General features: G+C 52.8%; 1 protein-coding gene across 1 annotated transcript in view; it reads right to left on the minus strand.

Annotated features, from left to right (window-relative positions):
* cad (carbamoyl-phosphate synthetase 2, aspartate transcarbamylase, and dihydroorotase) overlaps positions 1 to 10,162 on the minus strand; it is a 12,553-nt gene extending 2,391 nt beyond the window's left edge. The window contains exons 1-37 of the mRNA XM_029141259.3: positions 10,022 to 10,162; positions 9,446 to 9,585; positions 9,239 to 9,368; positions 9,021 to 9,163; positions 8,796 to 8,937; positions 8,552 to 8,723; positions 7,794 to 7,979; positions 7,609 to 7,718; positions 7,330 to 7,472; positions 7,118 to 7,249; positions 6,795 to 7,028; positions 6,505 to 6,726; positions 6,235 to 6,423; positions 5,832 to 5,956; positions 5,622 to 5,755; positions 5,423 to 5,535; positions 5,152 to 5,316; positions 4,987 to 5,072; positions 4,663 to 4,909; positions 4,490 to 4,588; positions 4,173 to 4,397; positions 3,876 to 4,058; positions 3,587 to 3,805; positions 3,343 to 3,510; positions 3,082 to 3,264; positions 2,904 to 3,008; positions 2,570 to 2,818; positions 2,371 to 2,452; positions 2,019 to 2,185; positions 1,761 to 1,925; positions 1,540 to 1,671; positions 1,265 to 1,466; positions 1,003 to 1,193; positions 790 to 930; positions 616 to 705; positions 354 to 495; positions 72 to 265 (exon numbers count right to left, since the gene is read on the minus strand). Coding sequence (XP_028997092.1) covers positions 72 to 265; positions 354 to 495; positions 616 to 705; positions 790 to 930; positions 1,003 to 1,193; positions 1,265 to 1,466; positions 1,540 to 1,671; positions 1,761 to 1,925; positions 2,019 to 2,185; positions 2,371 to 2,452; positions 2,570 to 2,818; positions 2,904 to 3,008; positions 3,082 to 3,264; positions 3,343 to 3,510; positions 3,587 to 3,805; positions 3,876 to 4,058; positions 4,173 to 4,397; positions 4,490 to 4,588; positions 4,663 to 4,909; positions 4,987 to 5,072; positions 5,152 to 5,316; positions 5,423 to 5,535; positions 5,622 to 5,755; positions 5,832 to 5,956; positions 6,235 to 6,423; positions 6,505 to 6,726; positions 6,795 to 7,028; positions 7,118 to 7,249; positions 7,330 to 7,472; positions 7,609 to 7,718; positions 7,794 to 7,979; positions 8,552 to 8,723; positions 8,796 to 8,937; positions 9,021 to 9,163; positions 9,239 to 9,368; positions 9,446 to 9,585; positions 10,022 to 10,112 — 5,841 coding nt within the window. The 5' untranslated portion in view covers positions 10,113 to 10,162. The remainder of the gene's footprint in view (positions 1 to 71; positions 266 to 353; positions 496 to 615; positions 706 to 789; positions 931 to 1,002; positions 1,194 to 1,264; positions 1,467 to 1,539; positions 1,672 to 1,760; positions 1,926 to 2,018; positions 2,186 to 2,370; positions 2,453 to 2,569; positions 2,819 to 2,903; positions 3,009 to 3,081; positions 3,265 to 3,342; positions 3,511 to 3,586; positions 3,806 to 3,875; positions 4,059 to 4,172; positions 4,398 to 4,489; positions 4,589 to 4,662; positions 4,910 to 4,986; positions 5,073 to 5,151; positions 5,317 to 5,422; positions 5,536 to 5,621; positions 5,756 to 5,831; positions 5,957 to 6,234; positions 6,424 to 6,504; positions 6,727 to 6,794; positions 7,029 to 7,117; positions 7,250 to 7,329; positions 7,473 to 7,608; positions 7,719 to 7,793; positions 7,980 to 8,551; positions 8,724 to 8,795; positions 8,938 to 9,020; positions 9,164 to 9,238; positions 9,369 to 9,445; positions 9,586 to 10,021) is intronic.
* Positions 10,163 to 16,010: the final 5,848 nt, after the last annotated feature.

Here is a 16,010-nt window from a genome sequence, read left to right on the forward strand (position 1 = left end):
AAACGAGTCAACTATGAAACAAAAACAACATCCTACATACTGGATCTGTCCTACACATGTCCCGTTTGCACCTGCTCTTTGCTGAACTGTCTGACAGACAGGATGTGTTGACCTAGGAGTGTGTGAAGTAAAGGAGAGATCTGGAAGTGGGACAGCTGTGCAGCAGGAGCAGGACCTGATCCAGACTGAGGGGACAGGAGCCTGGACAGAGGAGGGGGGTGGCTGTACCCGTCAGCAGCGCCAGCCGGGGGAAGCGTCACCATCTCTAACAAGGGAAGGACAACAGTGTTTTTTACATCCCTTGGTTTTCCAAAGCCTCAAATAAACCAAACACTGTCTAGAATGTGTGGTACCTGGTGGCAGTCCAGGGTCAGAGGCGCGGTGGACCCGAGGCGGCAGAAAGAAGCGGCCCTCCCCTGCAGCCCGGCGAGGGCTAGGTGCTCGGGTCCGGATCAGGCCTTCACGGGGAGGAGTGAAACGAGGGTGTTCTGGAGTCTGACCCACAGGAAATACAGTCAACACAGAATCCGCATCAGAAGGAACAACCTTAATGCACAAAACAGGATCTGAACTGTCAGACTTGTGACCAATATCATTATCAGATCATTTTTATACCTTAGGGCTTTCTTTAACAGCCTCAGCAGGATGTGTGGGAGGAGAGCTCCACGTCTTCACATCTTCACCGTAACCTGGAGCAACCAACACCTGAGAGAGAAAACATTTTGAAATCTAGGTGGTTCCATCCCATTCGTAAGCCAACGCTGCATCCTTCAGCGTGTCCTTTCTGACCTGGCCGTCGATGTAGGCCACCTCTCCTCGCAGAACCACCCGGCGCACTTTACCCTTCACCTTCACACCTGCGAAAGGCGTCCACTTGGACTTGGTGAACTGCAGGGCCTGGGGAATAACCCACTCCTGCTCCAAGTCCACCTGAAATCAAACAAAGGGGCGTCACTCTCTGCTCAGGACGACGGCTGAACGTCGTGGTTAACTAGCGTTTACCTCCACATAGGTGTTCTCCTGGACCGGCAGGTTGAAGATCTTACGTGGGTTGTCATAAAGTCGTCTGATAATATCGTCCAGAGTCAGTCGTCCCTCGCTGACGGCCGTCAGCAGCAGCGGCAGCATGGTTTCCAGGCCGGGGTATCCTGGAGGAGGACGCTCGCTGTTCTTCTCCTCTACAGAGTGAGGAGCTACAAACAGAACGATGACGTTCAGAGCTGAGGCCTCATCGTGTGTGGACAGAACGTGTGCAGGTACCGACCGTGGTCTGTGGCGAAGCAATCCACGATGTCCAGGTTCTCCCACAGAGCCTCCATGTCCTCGCGAGTCCCCAGCATGGGCCGGACCTGCGCTCGCCCGCTGCCGATACGGGCCACGTTGTCTTCACACAGGAAGAGGTGGTGAGGAGCCACCTCGCAGGTCACCTGGATGCCCTTCTGCTTGGCAGCGCGGATGATCAGGATCTGAAGACAGAGGGACGACGCTTAGATCCTGCTTTTACAGCTGCATCTGCTTAACGTGTGAGCAGGGACTCGCCTCCTCCTTCTTGGCCACGTGGCAGATGTGGACCGGCCGCTGGTAAAGCTGCGCCACCATCAGGATGGCGGCCACCGTCTGCTTCTCAGCGTGAGCCACTATCGGCATGGTCTTCGGCCATTTCTCAAAGTGCTTTAAACACAGGAAGCAGCTACATCGGACACTTTTCTGAATAATCTGACTAATCACTGTGCTTATTACTGTGTGTTTGGTGACTCTACCTCCATCCAGAGGGAGACGTTGTCCATCTTGAGGTTGGAGTAAGTGTCGTTCAGATACATCTTGAGGCCGGCGGCCTGGCCGGCGATGGACGGCAGCACCGCAGCGTTGTCTGAGGCCGCGCCCACATACAGCGCGTAGTCGCAGCGGCAGCCGGCTTTAGCCAGCTGCAGACACGTCCGGCGGGTTTGTGTTAAACGTTTATGAGGCAGACACTAAACGCGTTGAAACTACTGAACATAAAGCAACAGCGCCGTCACCTTCTGCACCAGAGCCAGAGTGGCAGGATCCGTGACGGCCGGGGAGGTGTTGGGCATCGCACACACCATGGTCACGCCTCCGGCCAGAGCCGCCGCCGTCCCAGAGGAGAAGTCCTCCTTATGGACGGCGCCCGGCTCCCGCAGGTGGACGTGGACGTCGATCAGACCTGAGGAGTAGAGTTGGTAAAATGTGTCCAAAGCATCCAGTGAAACCAAACAAAGCCTGGTCACAACGGAGAATGTGACATGGATGCATTCCCTCATCCTTTCTTTGTGGCCGTAGACAATGATCAGACGCCGTTACAATACAATCAGCTACAATGATGCGACGCATGAGTAAAGAGTGACTCACCGGGCAGACGGACCAGCGTCTGGGATGTCATGCTGTCGATGTGAGTTTTCACCGGTGGAGTCCTGCCAATCTGACGAAGAGCCTGCAACACATCAGCACATTTTACAATCGGCTGGAGACAAAGTTTGGAAAATCAGAACAAAAGGAATCGTTGTCTAAATGTCAGCGTCTTTCTAACCCCACAAATGGAAAAACGCACCTGAACAAAGAGCTTGGTGCATTTGATGTCTATGATGAGCGGGACAGAGTAGTCGATGGCCATGCGTCGCGTCCTGTAGCCCTTGGTGACGAAGGAGGAGAGCCTGCGGCCGCCGCTGTTCCTCATGGAGAGGTTGATGACCAGGTCGAAGTGGTTTTCCTCCAGGTAGTCCATGATGCTGCGCTGCTTCTCTTTAGTGGGACACTCGCTGTCGTCCTCCTCCTCAAACGGCCAATCGACCGCGGTCACCTGCAGCGAGACCACACGCGTCAAACGGAGACGAGGAGCGCAGCGGGCGGCACCTCGTTCACGAAGCAGACGGAGGGAGAGGGACCTTGACTCCGTGCTCCGTGTAGAAATCAGCTGTTCCCATGCTGGCGTACAGATCGTAGCCCAGAGACTCCAGCGCCTGCACTGTGGGCAGCAGCTCGCTCTTGTTCTGCAAAGCACAGAGTGATGAGCGACTGTGAGGAGCGCGTCCGCTCCGTCTGAGGAAACCACCCGTCCTTTACCTTGTAGCTGCCGATGGACAGCAGAATGTTCTTCTTGGGGATCTTGAAGCCCGTGGACAGCATGGCTTTGAGGTACGCCTCGTAGCGGTTCTCTCCAAAGCAGGCCACCTCCCCGGTGCTGGTCATCTCCACCCCCAGCACCACGTCAGCGCCGGCCAGACGGGAGAACGAGAACTGCGGAACCTGGAGCGCACGCGATACGTGAGGACCGATTCACAACAGAGTTGTTTCTGCACAGCTGTTTCACGTTGGCGTCACTACCTTGACTCCCACAATCCCCTTTCCTGTCATCAGGCCCACCGGCGCCACCTCCTCCCCCATAATGGCCTGCGTAGCCAGGGCCACCAGGTCCACACCCAGAGTCTTGGATACGAAGGGGAACGAACGGGAGACTCGCACGTTGCACTCGATGACCTTCAGCTGATCGTCCTGGTGGAGAAACGTGATGCTGCATGACTGTGGTCCAGCTCAGCATCACAAACAGCTCCTGCAGAAGGGTTCTCACCTTGGCAATGAGCTGCAGGTTGAAGGGTCCGGTGACCTGCAGCTCCTGGCCGATGGCATGAACGATCATCTTGATCCTCTCCATCGTCTTCTGGTTGAGGTCCTGGGGCGGCGTCACCAAGGTGGCGTCGCCGGAGTGAACGCCGGCGTTTTCCACGTGTTCCGACACGGCGATGGCGATCACGTCGCCGTCACACGCCACCGCGTCCACGTCGATCTCCTGACAAACAAGTCCATGAGTTAATGCAGTGATAATCATCTGATTTATCAGTGGCTTCTTTGCTCCCAACCTTTGCTTCCTGTATGAACTTGGAGATCACCACAGGGTGTTCCTTGGACACGGCTACAGCGCTGCTCAGGAACTTCTCCAGGTCGTGGTCGCTGTAGGCCACGTTCATGGCGGCGCCGCTGAGGACATAGGAGGGACGGACGAGGCAGGGGTAGCCCACCGTCTCACAGAACCTCACAGCAGACTGGAAAAGAAAACGGGAACGAGATCGGTGTCACGTTTGAAGTGGCGTCAGGTCCAGGCAAAGCAGAAGGCACTGTTCAAACATCTCGTTTCAGCATAGTCTGCTTTGTTTCACCTCGATGTCAGAGAGCTCCTTCCACTGAGGCTGGCTGATGCCGATGGTGTCCAGCATTCGAGAGAACTTGAACCTGTTTTCTGCAGAGTCGATGAACTCGGGGGAAGTTCCCAGGATGCGGCACTGCTGCCGGTGCAGAGACATGGCGATGTTGTTGGGCAGCTGGCCTCCCATCGACAGGATCACTCCCTCAGGATTCTCCCGCTCATAGACGTCCATCACCACCTGAACGATGACCATAAGAAGCATGAACGTCGTCAGGAGCCTGCTTCTAGTGCAGAAGATTCTTCAGTGAAGCTCCAGAGAAAAGGACGCACCTCAAAGGAGATCTCATCAAAGTAGAGGCGGTCGCACATGTCGTAGTCAGTGCTGACGGTCTCAGGGTTGTAGTTCACCATGATGGTTTTAAAGCCCATCTGGAAAACGGCTCGTGTTAACAGTGGAGTGACAGCAGACACACACTGACTCCTCCTCCTCCTCGACGACTCACCTCCCGGAGCTCTGTGATGCATCCGACCGCGCACCAGTCGAACTCCACGCTGCTGCCGATGCGGTAGACGCCGGAGCCGATCACCATGACGTGTGGCTCCTGGAAGCTCAGGTCGTCCTCGGTGCCGTGGTAGGTCAGGTACAGGTAGTTGGTGTGAGCCGGCCACTCGGCCGCCACCGTGTCGATCTGCTTCACCACGGGGAGGATGGACCAATCGTGACGCAGCTTCCTCACTGCCAGCTCAGTGCTGAGGAAACAGCAGAGCTCAGACCATGGGACACATGGCGTTCGCTTGTGATGACGCTACATCACGCTTCCACCCACCTCTGCACAGCCTGTGCGATCTGCTTGTCTGAGAAGCCCAGCTGCTTGGCTTTCAGCATCACCTCTGGAGGCATCGCGCTCTCATCCTGAGGGAAAGGATGATGGGATCAAACCAAAGCAGACGCTGCCGTTCATTCCACTCCTGCTGCCAGTTGCAACCCTGACCTGACTGTACGCCTCCATCCGTCTCTCGTGGTCGGCAATGTTCTTCATCTTGTGCAGGAACCAGCGGTCGATCTTGGTGAGCTCGTACAGCTGGTCCACCGTGTATCCAGCTCTGAACGCTGAAGCCAACACGAAGATCCGCTTGTCTGTGGGAGTCTGCAGCTCCTGGGGAGCAGAGAGGTGGAGAACAGAGGGGTGAAGGACAGACAGATGAAGAGCAGACGGGTGATGTATGAGGAAAACAGAGAACCAACGGCTCTTTGGGTCGTACCTTGTCAGAGACGGGTTTGATGGTGTGGTCAAAGCCGACGCAGTTCTCGTCCACCATCCTCAGAGCTTTCTGGAAGGCTTCCTCAAAGCTGCGGCCGATGGCCATCACCTCCCCTGAGGAGCAGGTTCACAGCTTAGATCCAAACGTCTGACTGTTACAGCTCATCTAGTGTCACCAGCGTTCGTTTACTGCCTCTTACCAACGCTTTTCATGGAGCTGCCGATCTTGGTGGACACCCTGAGGAACTTGCTCAGGTCCCAGCGAGGCACCTTCACCACACAGTAATCCAAACTGGGCTCGAAGTTAGCCGTGGTTGAGTTGGTGACAGAATTCCTACAGAGAATGAACATCAAAGCTTTAAGATCGGGTCGAACGTCCGTGAGCGATGTGTTTGAGCAGAGAGACGCACTTGAGCTGCGGCAGCGGGATCCCCAGACCCAGTTTAGCAGCTACGTAGGCCAGAGGGTACCCGGTCGCCTTACTGGCCAGGGCCGAGCTCCGCGAGAGCCGCGCGTTGACCTCGATGATGTAATACTGCAACAGGTCACAACAGTTACAACAGCAGGGGCATCCCGGTCCCGGGGCATCCCAGTCCCAGGTCACCCCAGTCCCGGGGCGTCCCGGTCCCGGGGGGTCACCCCAGTCCCGGGGCCTCCCAGTCCCGGGGCCTCCCAGTCCCGGGGGGTCACCCCAGTCCCGGGGCCTCCCAGTCCCGGGGGGTCACCCCAGTCCCGGGGCCTCCCAGTCCCGGGGCTTCCCAGTCCCGGGGGGGTCACCCCAGTCCCGGGGCCTCCCGGTCATCAGTGCTTTACCTGCTCAGACTCCGGGTTCAGCGCGTACTGGATGTTGCACTCGCCCACGATGCCGAGGTGCCGGATGACCTTGATGGCCGTGTTCCTCAGCATGTTGTACTCGCGGTCGTTGAGCGTCTGACTGGGAGCCACCACGATGGATTCTCCCGTGTGGATCCCCAGAGGGTCGATGTTCTCCATGTTGCACACCTACAGCGGAACCAGGCAGGAAGCGTCACAGCTTTGTACCGAGCCGTTCCCACGCTTGGCAGCCGTCGGGTCTCTACTCACCGTGACGCAGTTGTCGTAGGCGTCCCGGACCACCTCGTACTCGATCTCCTTCCAGCCCTTCAGGGACTTGTCCACCAGAACCTGGGAGGTGTGAGCGAAGGCTGACGTCACCAGCGCCGTCAGCTCCTCCCTGTTGTTGGCGAAGCCGGAGCCGAGGCCGCCGAGGGCGAACGCCGAGCGCACCAGAACGGGGAACCCGAGACGCTCCGCAGCCGTCACCGCCTGAAAGAAGAGCGCAGGAGTGTAGAGCGGGAACCGACCAGGAGAACGGGTCAGTGCTGGTTCCTCACCTGCTCCACAGACAGCGCGGCTTCGCTGGGAGCCACGTGCTCGTTGATCTCCTCCATTTTCTCCACAAAGACCTTCCTGTCCTCAGTCATCTCGATGGAGGCCACCGGCGTCCCCAGAACCTTCACCTCGTACTTGTCCAGGACGCCCTGCTTGGTCAGCTCCACGCCGCAGTTCAGAGCCGTCTGCCCCCCAAAGGTCAGCAGCACGCCGTCCGGACGCTCGTTCTTTATCACCTGTGCCAGAACAGAGGACGAGCAGCTGCAGGAACCTCCTACCTGCTAGAACCTTCCACAGCTTCCAGCAGCTCTCACTGGATCCGTACCTGAGTGACGTACTCCGCTGTGATGGGCAGGAAGTAAACTTTGTCTGCCAGGCCCTTGGACGTCTGCACCGTGGCGATGTTCGGGTTGATCAGCACCGTCTGGATATTCTCCTCCTTTAAAGCCTTAATGGCCTGAAAACCAAAGCACACACTGGCATAAGAGAGCACCGATGGGGACAATAGCTGCTCTGCTCCAACAGATCTTTACTCACCTGAGAGCCAGAGTAGTCGAACTCTCCAGCCTGGCCGATCGACAGTCCTCCAGAACCCAGGATCAGAACCTTCCTGGGCCGGACAACGTCTTCTGGCCTCAGGGAATCAGGGAAGGTGAGATGATCCATCAGACGCTGCTTTACTGGGTGGTAAAATAAAAAAAACTGTTATAACAGCATAGTTTGCTCTAGATTTTAAACTAAACTGACTGATTCATTAAATTGCATACAGGCAACACAAGAAGCTAATGGAAGAGAATTAGATCTAGACGTTGTTACCGGACTTGGTGACGGTGCCGTCTTTGTGTTCCTTCACCGTGTCGAGGAAGACGTCGAACAGGCCGACCAGGTCCGTGGGACCGGCCATGTGCTCCGGGTGGAACTGAACACTGGGGAAGAGCATCAAGAGGCTTAATCACATCCACCGAAGGCGCATCTGGCTGCGGCGCCGCTAATCGCGTTACCTGAAGAGCGGCTGCGTGTTGTGCACGATGCCTTCGCTGCTGTGGTCGTTGGCGTTGGTGAAGAGCACGTCCCATCCGGGCGGCAGCGCCTGCGGGTCCACGGCAAACCCGTGGTTCTGACTGGTGATGAAGCAGCGATCCGTTCCTTTGTGGATGCAGGGCTGGTTGTGACCGCGGTTTCCGTACCTGAAGAAAAGCATGATATTCAGGAACCACTCTAAGCTGATAACACTTTACATTCATAAAAAGCTGGAGATTCAGAGTCTTTCCTGAACTTATTGCAGCCTTTTTACTTTAAAGCATCGTTTGCTGAAGGCTGATGCCTGTGAACAAGCGGACTTTCACATCACCGCTGCCTGATTAGGAGCCGACAGCATTCCAGCAGCGTGAGGTGACCTTCACACTGGCTGATAACGCTGCCACCGGTGCAGCGTCTCTGTTTAGTCTCAGAACAAGGCCAACACTGCACCGCTCACAGCCGCGGCCCAGACTGCTGAGAACCGCAGACCTCTGGGCTTCACATCACGCCTCCTCCCATCAAAGCGTGCGGCTGCGAAGGTGTGTCTCCACAGAGACGGAGACGGAGCTTTGTGTTTACTGTCAATAGGCCAAACAGCAAGCGATCAAAGTACTGATTGCTGCAGCTCTGTTTGACAAGTTTGCCAATGGCCTGTAGCAACGGCATGTGAATGTGGGATGAGTTAATCAGCACTCATCACTGTGGAGAGGACGGGTCGTGTTCGCTTTCAGGTACTGACTTCATCTTGTACGTCTTTGCTCCGATGACCAGCGACAGCAGCTGGTGTCCGAGGCAGATGCCGAACACGGGTTTGGGCCGCTCCACGCACACGACCCCCCTGACGTTGCTGATGGTGGTCTCACAGAGCTGGGGGTCGCCGGGGCCGTTGCTGATGAACAACCCGTCAAAGTCTGGAAGAGACAACGACGCGCGGCGTCAGCGACGCGCGGCGCCAGCGACGCGTCCCGGCGCCGCGGCCTCACCTGCGCTGCTCAGCGGGTGGTCCCACGGCACCACCGTCACGCGGGCTCCCCTCTGAGCCAGGCAGCGGATCTGGTTGTACTTGATGCCGCAGTCCAGCGCTGTGATGCGCAGGCTCCCGCTGGGGTTGAACACTCGGGGCTCCTGGAGGGAGAAACACATGAGCGGCGGCGGCGGCGGCGGCGCGGTTTTCACCCGGCGGACGCGCGGCGGAACGGCTCCGTCACCTTCATGGACACCTCCTGGACCAGGTTCCTCCGGTCCGGGTTCATGAAGGGCACGGTGTCCTCCGCCGTGCCCTCCACCAGCAGCTTGCCCAGCAGGGTGCCGCTCTCCCTGATCTTCTTGGTCAGGCAGCGCGTGTCCACACCTGCAGGACGATCACTGTGCGGTGACTGCGGGTGTGAACGTGGTCGCGTGCTCTTGTTAATGTGCCTCCTCTCACCTTGTAGTCCAGGAACGCCCTGCTCCTGCAGCCACTGGTCCAGGGACTTGACAGAGCTCCAGTGACTGGGCTCCTCCGACAGCTCTCCGATAATCAGGGCTGCAGCGTGGATCTTCGACGACTCGAACCACTGAGCAAAACAGAAACATCCTGAATCACAGAGCACAGCGTGGAGGTGTACGACTCCATGGGGACGTCCTTTCTCACCCTGCTCAGCCCAAACTCCCCCTCCTCGTCCTCCGGCACCCCGTAGTTGCCAACCAGGGGGTACGTGAGGGTCAGCAGCTGGCAGTGGTAGGACGGGTCGGTCAGCGCCTCGGGGTACCCGACCATGCCTGTCTGAAAGACTGACACAGAACCAGCATCAGCACCAGCATCAGCATCAGCACCAGCGCGTCCTATCAGCAACAGGTCTAAAGTGGACTCCACTGCAGGTCCCAGATCAGCTCATTAAACCAACATTGCGCCACAGCTCAGGCCACGTGCCAAACCGAACCCTCCACCTAAACACGCCGTGGTGACACGACAGCTGCTCGTCGGTTGATGAACACGAGGGTGAGAACACGGCGTTCTTGTTGTGGTCGCGTGCGCACACTCGCCGCGCGCTGAGGGACGTTTGAATGGAGTCCGGGTCGTGGGTTCACGCGCTCTGCAGATCCCTGATCACGGATGTGGAGCACATAAACACACGGACCTAGCGACCCTCCACAGCCCGTGCATCCGGACAGGACGCCCCTGTAGCAGCCGGACAAAGGTACGGATTAGTCGGTACTTCACACTCACCGACTTCACCGGACACCGACACGTTGGCCCCGAACACGCGCCCTTTAAACGTCGTCCCGTCCTCCAGCACCAGCGTCCCCGTCTTCGTCATTTTAGCCCGCAGAGCTAATGCTAGCGGCCGTTACAGGGAAACTGGTGGATGCTGAGCGATGACGAGCCCCGGATTCCACGTGAAACTCACGCCGCGCCAGGAAGCGCAGGATGCGGATCAAATTCAGCCAAAAGTGGCGATTATCAGCGGAAGCGGACGCCGGGCGGGAAGCCGTCGGTGCGTGAGCGCGTGCGGCGGCGGCGGAGCGGCGGCAGAACAGAAAATCACTCCCGTTGGACGAACGGACGGCTCTTCGGACGGGACGACGCAGGCAAAGTGTCCCACATGCGCCGCCAGCAGCGTGGAAGTTGGTGCGCCGCGTGGACCGGAAGCTAAACACGGCGCACTTCCGGTAGTAAACCCTGTTTACAAAATAAAGGCTCCGTGATACACTGATACCTTTAGCAGCAGAAAAGAGAGAAATGGCAGACAAACAATAGTTAATTGCACATTAAGATCAGCAATGTGCAAACTCTTACCTCATTAACTGCTTCATCTCAAACTGAATGAAGGCTGTTTTCATGCACATCACTTCCTCCGTCTGCTCATCTGAACTGATAATATTAATCTTCTTCATCTGTCTTCGTTTGTTCAAATACTTACATAAATGTCCTTCAGGACAAGATGTGTTGTTCTCTGCTTGAGTCTGACTTTACAGTATTTACTGTGTCTCTATCGTGAAATCCACATATGTAAATTGACTTCATCCCCATGGGACAGATGCTGTTTCACACGTACTGTGTGGTGAGGGAACAGGAAACAATAAGAAGCGATGAGGCTCCTGATGTCACAGATCTGCACAGTAGGAGATAATAAACCGCAGGTCAGTTCACTGCCACATAACCTCACATAATCTTTAGACGCGTTTAAACCAGAGCTAGAGAGTTGGACTCAGAAAAGATTAAAAAATGACTGAAAACTTCCCGACGTCTCAGTTAATGATAGATCAACACGTTCTCATGTTCAGCTCATCTTCTCTGCATCTGTCAGATCCAGGAAATAGGGCGTGACAGAAAGGATCCAACCCAGAGGCTTTCACGGCTTCCTCATTTCTCTGCCTCTTCCTCTGTGGCTTGTTATGTGTTTGGAAAAGTGTTTTATAATGGTGTCACTCAGAGACTCAGTTTGATCATGTGTTTTTCAGCCTGTTGAGTTTAATGTCGTCATCGGTCCAGACAGAGAAGCGGATTCTCTCTGTCCGTTGCTTCATCCCTGAACTGAGCCGCTGCCTCCTGCTGTGATAATGTCGTAGTGGTATAAATACAAATATCTATGAGTAAATATCAAACTCATTTACACAGTTACAAAGCAAAACATGAAACTAATGAAAACAAGTAAACATGAATGAAAGACAGAAATTAACAAGAAGTGAATTGAGGAAGTTGCATTTTTCTTAAACAGGAAGAAGAAATTCATCATCTGTAGGAAGCAGCAGGTCAGAGACTCGATGGCTGAACTCTCATGGATTCATGTGATTTTACTTATGATCCTGAAGCTTCAGTTGAAAGGTGAGTAAGTATTAATACATTTTGGCTAAATTAATGCTGTTAAGAGTGTTTTATTCATTGACCTCAAGGTTAAGAAAGACAAATCTGCGTCTGACGCCAAATTCACCAAGCAAATCTGTTCTCACTTCCTGGTTCATCTCCACAGCAACATCTGGACAACAATACTCCTACACCACTGTCACAACTGGAGCTGATGTCACTTTGCCGTGTCAAGTTGTAAAAATCCGCAGGATGATTGTGGGAAAATTAACTGGATCGTTAACGTACAGTGGAAAACAGCTTAAAGCTGGTTACGTCTGGAAAAATAGACACAAATAAATTAGACCGACTAAGATTAACAAAGACCTGTTCTTTGGTCATAAAGAACGTCACCTTGAACGATGTTGGTGTCTACACCTGCACACAAGAAGGTCAAAGGTCGTATGGACTGGCTTATTTGTCTGTTGTTACCAGTGAGTATTTACCTCATTTAACAGGAGCTTAAACTGTAGAGAATAAGAATAAAAGTGAATAATAACGATCATGATGCTCTCGTCGTCTCATCTCCAGTGACTGAACAAACAACCGGTGATCAAGTGACAGTCACCTGCTCTGTGTGGAGCTTCGGGAGTGAGTGTGAATACAAAGTGAAGTGGCTGCGTGAGGATAAAGATGTGAACCCGGGGAGCAGCTCCATTAAACGCTGCTCCACCAGCGTCTCCTTCACCAACACGTCCACGTCCACAGTAAACTCACTGACGTGTGAAGTGATTGACCCTCGTCAGGAAGTTCTGCACTTCCCCTTCAGGCCTCGAGACTCTAACGGAGAAACAGGTGAGAACACGAGCAAACGTTCACCATTATTAATACTACATATATCAGTAACAGTTTACTTTAATGTGTCTGGAAACATCCCATAGAAGCATTTCCCCGTTTTTCAGCTTGGTGGTGGTTCATCGTTGTGGCTTTGGTTGCACTGACTGTAACAGTCGTCGTCGTCGTGGTCAAAAAACATAAAACAACAAAAGGTGAGAAGTTTCACTGATAAACACGCGTCACTGAGCTGGAGTCTGGATCTAAAGCTGCGCCGCTCTCTTCTCGTTTCAGGAAAGAAAACACAGGAGGCTTCTGTGAGTTTCAGATTCGACACTGATCCATGAAACCAGCTGAGACATAATGCGTTTGGTGCAAAGTTGATGGATTTCATTGCAGAGTTGTGTGACGCGTCTCTTCTCTGCAGGCTGATGCTGATGATGGACTTTCTTACGCTTCCGTCGGCTTTAAGAAGCGCGGCGCTAAAGCTCAGGTAACGCTCCTCCACATTCTGCTCATCGATGCAGAGGAAGCCTCCGCTTCACGTGTGCTGCTGGTTCCTTCCAGGTCCAGAGTAGAGATGAAGGTCATGAAGATGGTGGTGATGACGTGACCTACAGCACAGTGAAGGCTGCGTCCTCTGCTGCCGCCATTCAAAAGCCAACAAACGAGCTCAGAGTCTGACCCTGATGTCTGGTGTTTTACGCGTGCTGTTTAAATAAACTCTCCAGCTGTTTCCAGTGTTCACGTCATGTCTATCAGATTCTCACCAAAGTCGTAGATGACGTAGAACGCGCCTGCTGCTGTGATTGGTCCTGACCGACAGGGGGCGCTGTCTCACTTCTCCACCAGTCTGGATCCTGTCCGCTTCAGTTTTGTGGAGGCTTCAAACAGAACCTGCATTCGTTTAATAAACCGGTCACTTGTTCCCAGAAAGTAGTGTAGTGTAGTTAGTTTAGTGTAGTGTAATTAGTTTAGTGTAGTGTAATTAGTTTAGTGTAGTGTAGTTAGTTAATGTAGTGTAGCTATTTTAGTGTAGTGTAATTAGTTTAGTTTAGTGTACTTAGTTTCTCATAACACTCTCAACACTAAATCTGAGCGTGAAAACGTCCTAAACATGAAAGAGTGGACGTTGGCTCCGCTGCTGTTTGGACCAAACTGATTCATGTGTCAGAGGATCTGGTTCCTCATAGAACCAACAGTCCAGTGATTTGATGTTTAGAACCAACAGCTAGACCTTTGTTTCCTACTGTTTGTAACAGGACGTGTGCTGATGCAGACAAAGTGCTAAATATTCAAATGAAGACAGAGAAGGAGGTTCTCTCTGTCCGTTGCTTCATCCCTGAACTGAGCCGCTGCCTCCTGCTGTGATAACGTCGTAGTGGTATAAATACAAATATCTATGAGTAAATATCAAACTCATTTACACTGTTAGAAAGCAAAACATGAAACTAATAAAAACAAGTCAACATGAATGAAAGACAGAAATTAACAAGAAGTGAATTGAGGAAGTTGCATTTTTCTTAAAACAGGAAGCAGAAATTCATCATCTGTAGGAAGCAGCAGGTCAGAGACTCGATGGCTGAACTCTCATGGATTCATGTGTTTTTACTTATGATCCTGAAGCTTCAGTTGAAAGGTGAGTGAGCATTAATTGTCACGAACGCATGGATGAGGACCCAAATGCACAGCGTAACACAGCTTGAAGGTGGTAAAAGGATGGTTTATTCCAGGTACGGGGTCAGATCAGGCAGAGTCATACACGAGAGGTGATGCGGGTTTAAACGAGGTCAGGCAGAGACAGCGTCAGGGACAGGCAAGGTTCACACACGAGAGGCAGGTTTACAATACCAAGTCGTCAGGCGGGGAATCGTGGTCAGGCAGGCAGACAAGGTCGGTAACATGCAGAGCAGAAGACCAGGGCAGACAAGACAGACAGAGATTAGGCAGGCTCGGAATCAGCGGTCAAAAACAGGGTACACGATACACGGCAGGACTGGATCAACGAACTGGAAAATGACAATAATGCACATACAACGATGTGGCAGTTTGCTAGAGTGAGAGGTGGTGCTTAAATATACTGAACTGATTACTGATGACGTGCAGGTGTGGGTAATGACCGGTAATGGCAGGGAACAGCTGTGGAGTGATTATGGCAGGAAGTCCTTTAAAGTAAAAGCAGAGACCAGAACCAACGCACGAGAGACAGGAAGGACTTCAAAATAAAACCAGGGAACCAGACACTACCGAATGTAAGGAACTAAAAATAAAACAAGGACCAGGACCAGAGACTGTGACATTAATGCACTTTGGCTAAATTAATGCTGTTAAGAGTGTTTTATTCATTGACCTTGAGGTTAAGAAAGACAAACCTGCGTCTGACGCCAAATTCACCAAGCAAATCTGTTCTTACTTCCTGGTTCATCTCCACAGCAACATCTGGACAACAATACTCCTACACCACTGTCACAACTGGAGCTGATGTCACTTTGTCCTGTCCAGATGTAAAAATTCAGCAGGATGATTGTGGGAAAATTAACTGGATCTTTAAACGTACACTGGAAAACAGCTTAAAGCTGGTTACGTCTGGAAAAATAGACACAAATAAATTAGACCGACTAAGATTAACAAAGACCTGTTCTCTGGTCATAAAGAACGTCGCCATAAAGAACGATGTTGGTGTCTACAACTGCACACAAGAAGGTCAAAGGTCGAATAGACTGGCTTATTTGTCTGTTGTTACCAGTAAGTATTTACCTCATTTAACAGGAGCTTAAACTGTAGAGAATAAGAATAAAAGTGAATAATAACGATCATGATGCTCTCGTCGTCTCATCACCAGTGACTGAACAAACAACCGGTGATCAAGTGACAGTCACCTGCTCTGTGTGGAGCTTCGGGAGTGAGTGTGAATACAGAGTGAAGTGGCTGCGTGAGGATAAAGATGTGAACTCGGGAGCAGCTCCATTAAACGCTGCTCCACCAGCGTCTCCTTCACCAACACGTCCACGTCTACAACAAACTCACTGACGTGTGAAGTGATTGACCCTCGTCAGGAAGTTCTGCACTTCCCCTTCAGGCCTCGAGACTCTAACGGAGAAACAGGTGAGAACACGAGCAAACGTTCATCATTATTAATACTACATATATCAGTAACAGTTTACTTTAATGTGTCTGGAAACATCCCATAGAAGCATTTTCAGCTTGGTGGCGGTTCATCGTTGTGGGTTTGGTCACACTGATTGTAATAGTCGTCGTCGTCAGAGGACATAAAACAATAAAAGCTGATGCTGATGATGGACTTTCTTACGCTTCCGTCGGCTTTAAGAAGCGCGGCGCTAAAGCTCAGGTAACGCTCCTCCACATTCTGCCCATCGATCCAGAGGAAGCCTCCGCTTCACGTGTGCTGCTGGTTCCTTCCAGGTCCAGAGTAGAGATGAAGGTGATGAAGATGATGGTGATGAAGCACGGTGAAAGCTGCCTCCTCTGCTGCCGCCAGCCACAAACCGAACAAACCAGCTTAATGTCTAACATTTTCTACCCCAAGCCTGTTTTCTGAGAGTTTTCTGAAAAATGGCATAGCTTCATTCAAATGAAT

The sequence above is a fragment of the Betta splendens genome, chromosome 24, assembly GCF_900634795.4.
Source record: "Betta splendens chromosome 24, fBetSpl5.4, whole genome shotgun sequence".
In the NCBI taxonomy this organism is placed as follows: domain Eukaryota; kingdom Metazoa; phylum Chordata; class Actinopteri; order Anabantiformes; family Osphronemidae; genus Betta; species Betta splendens.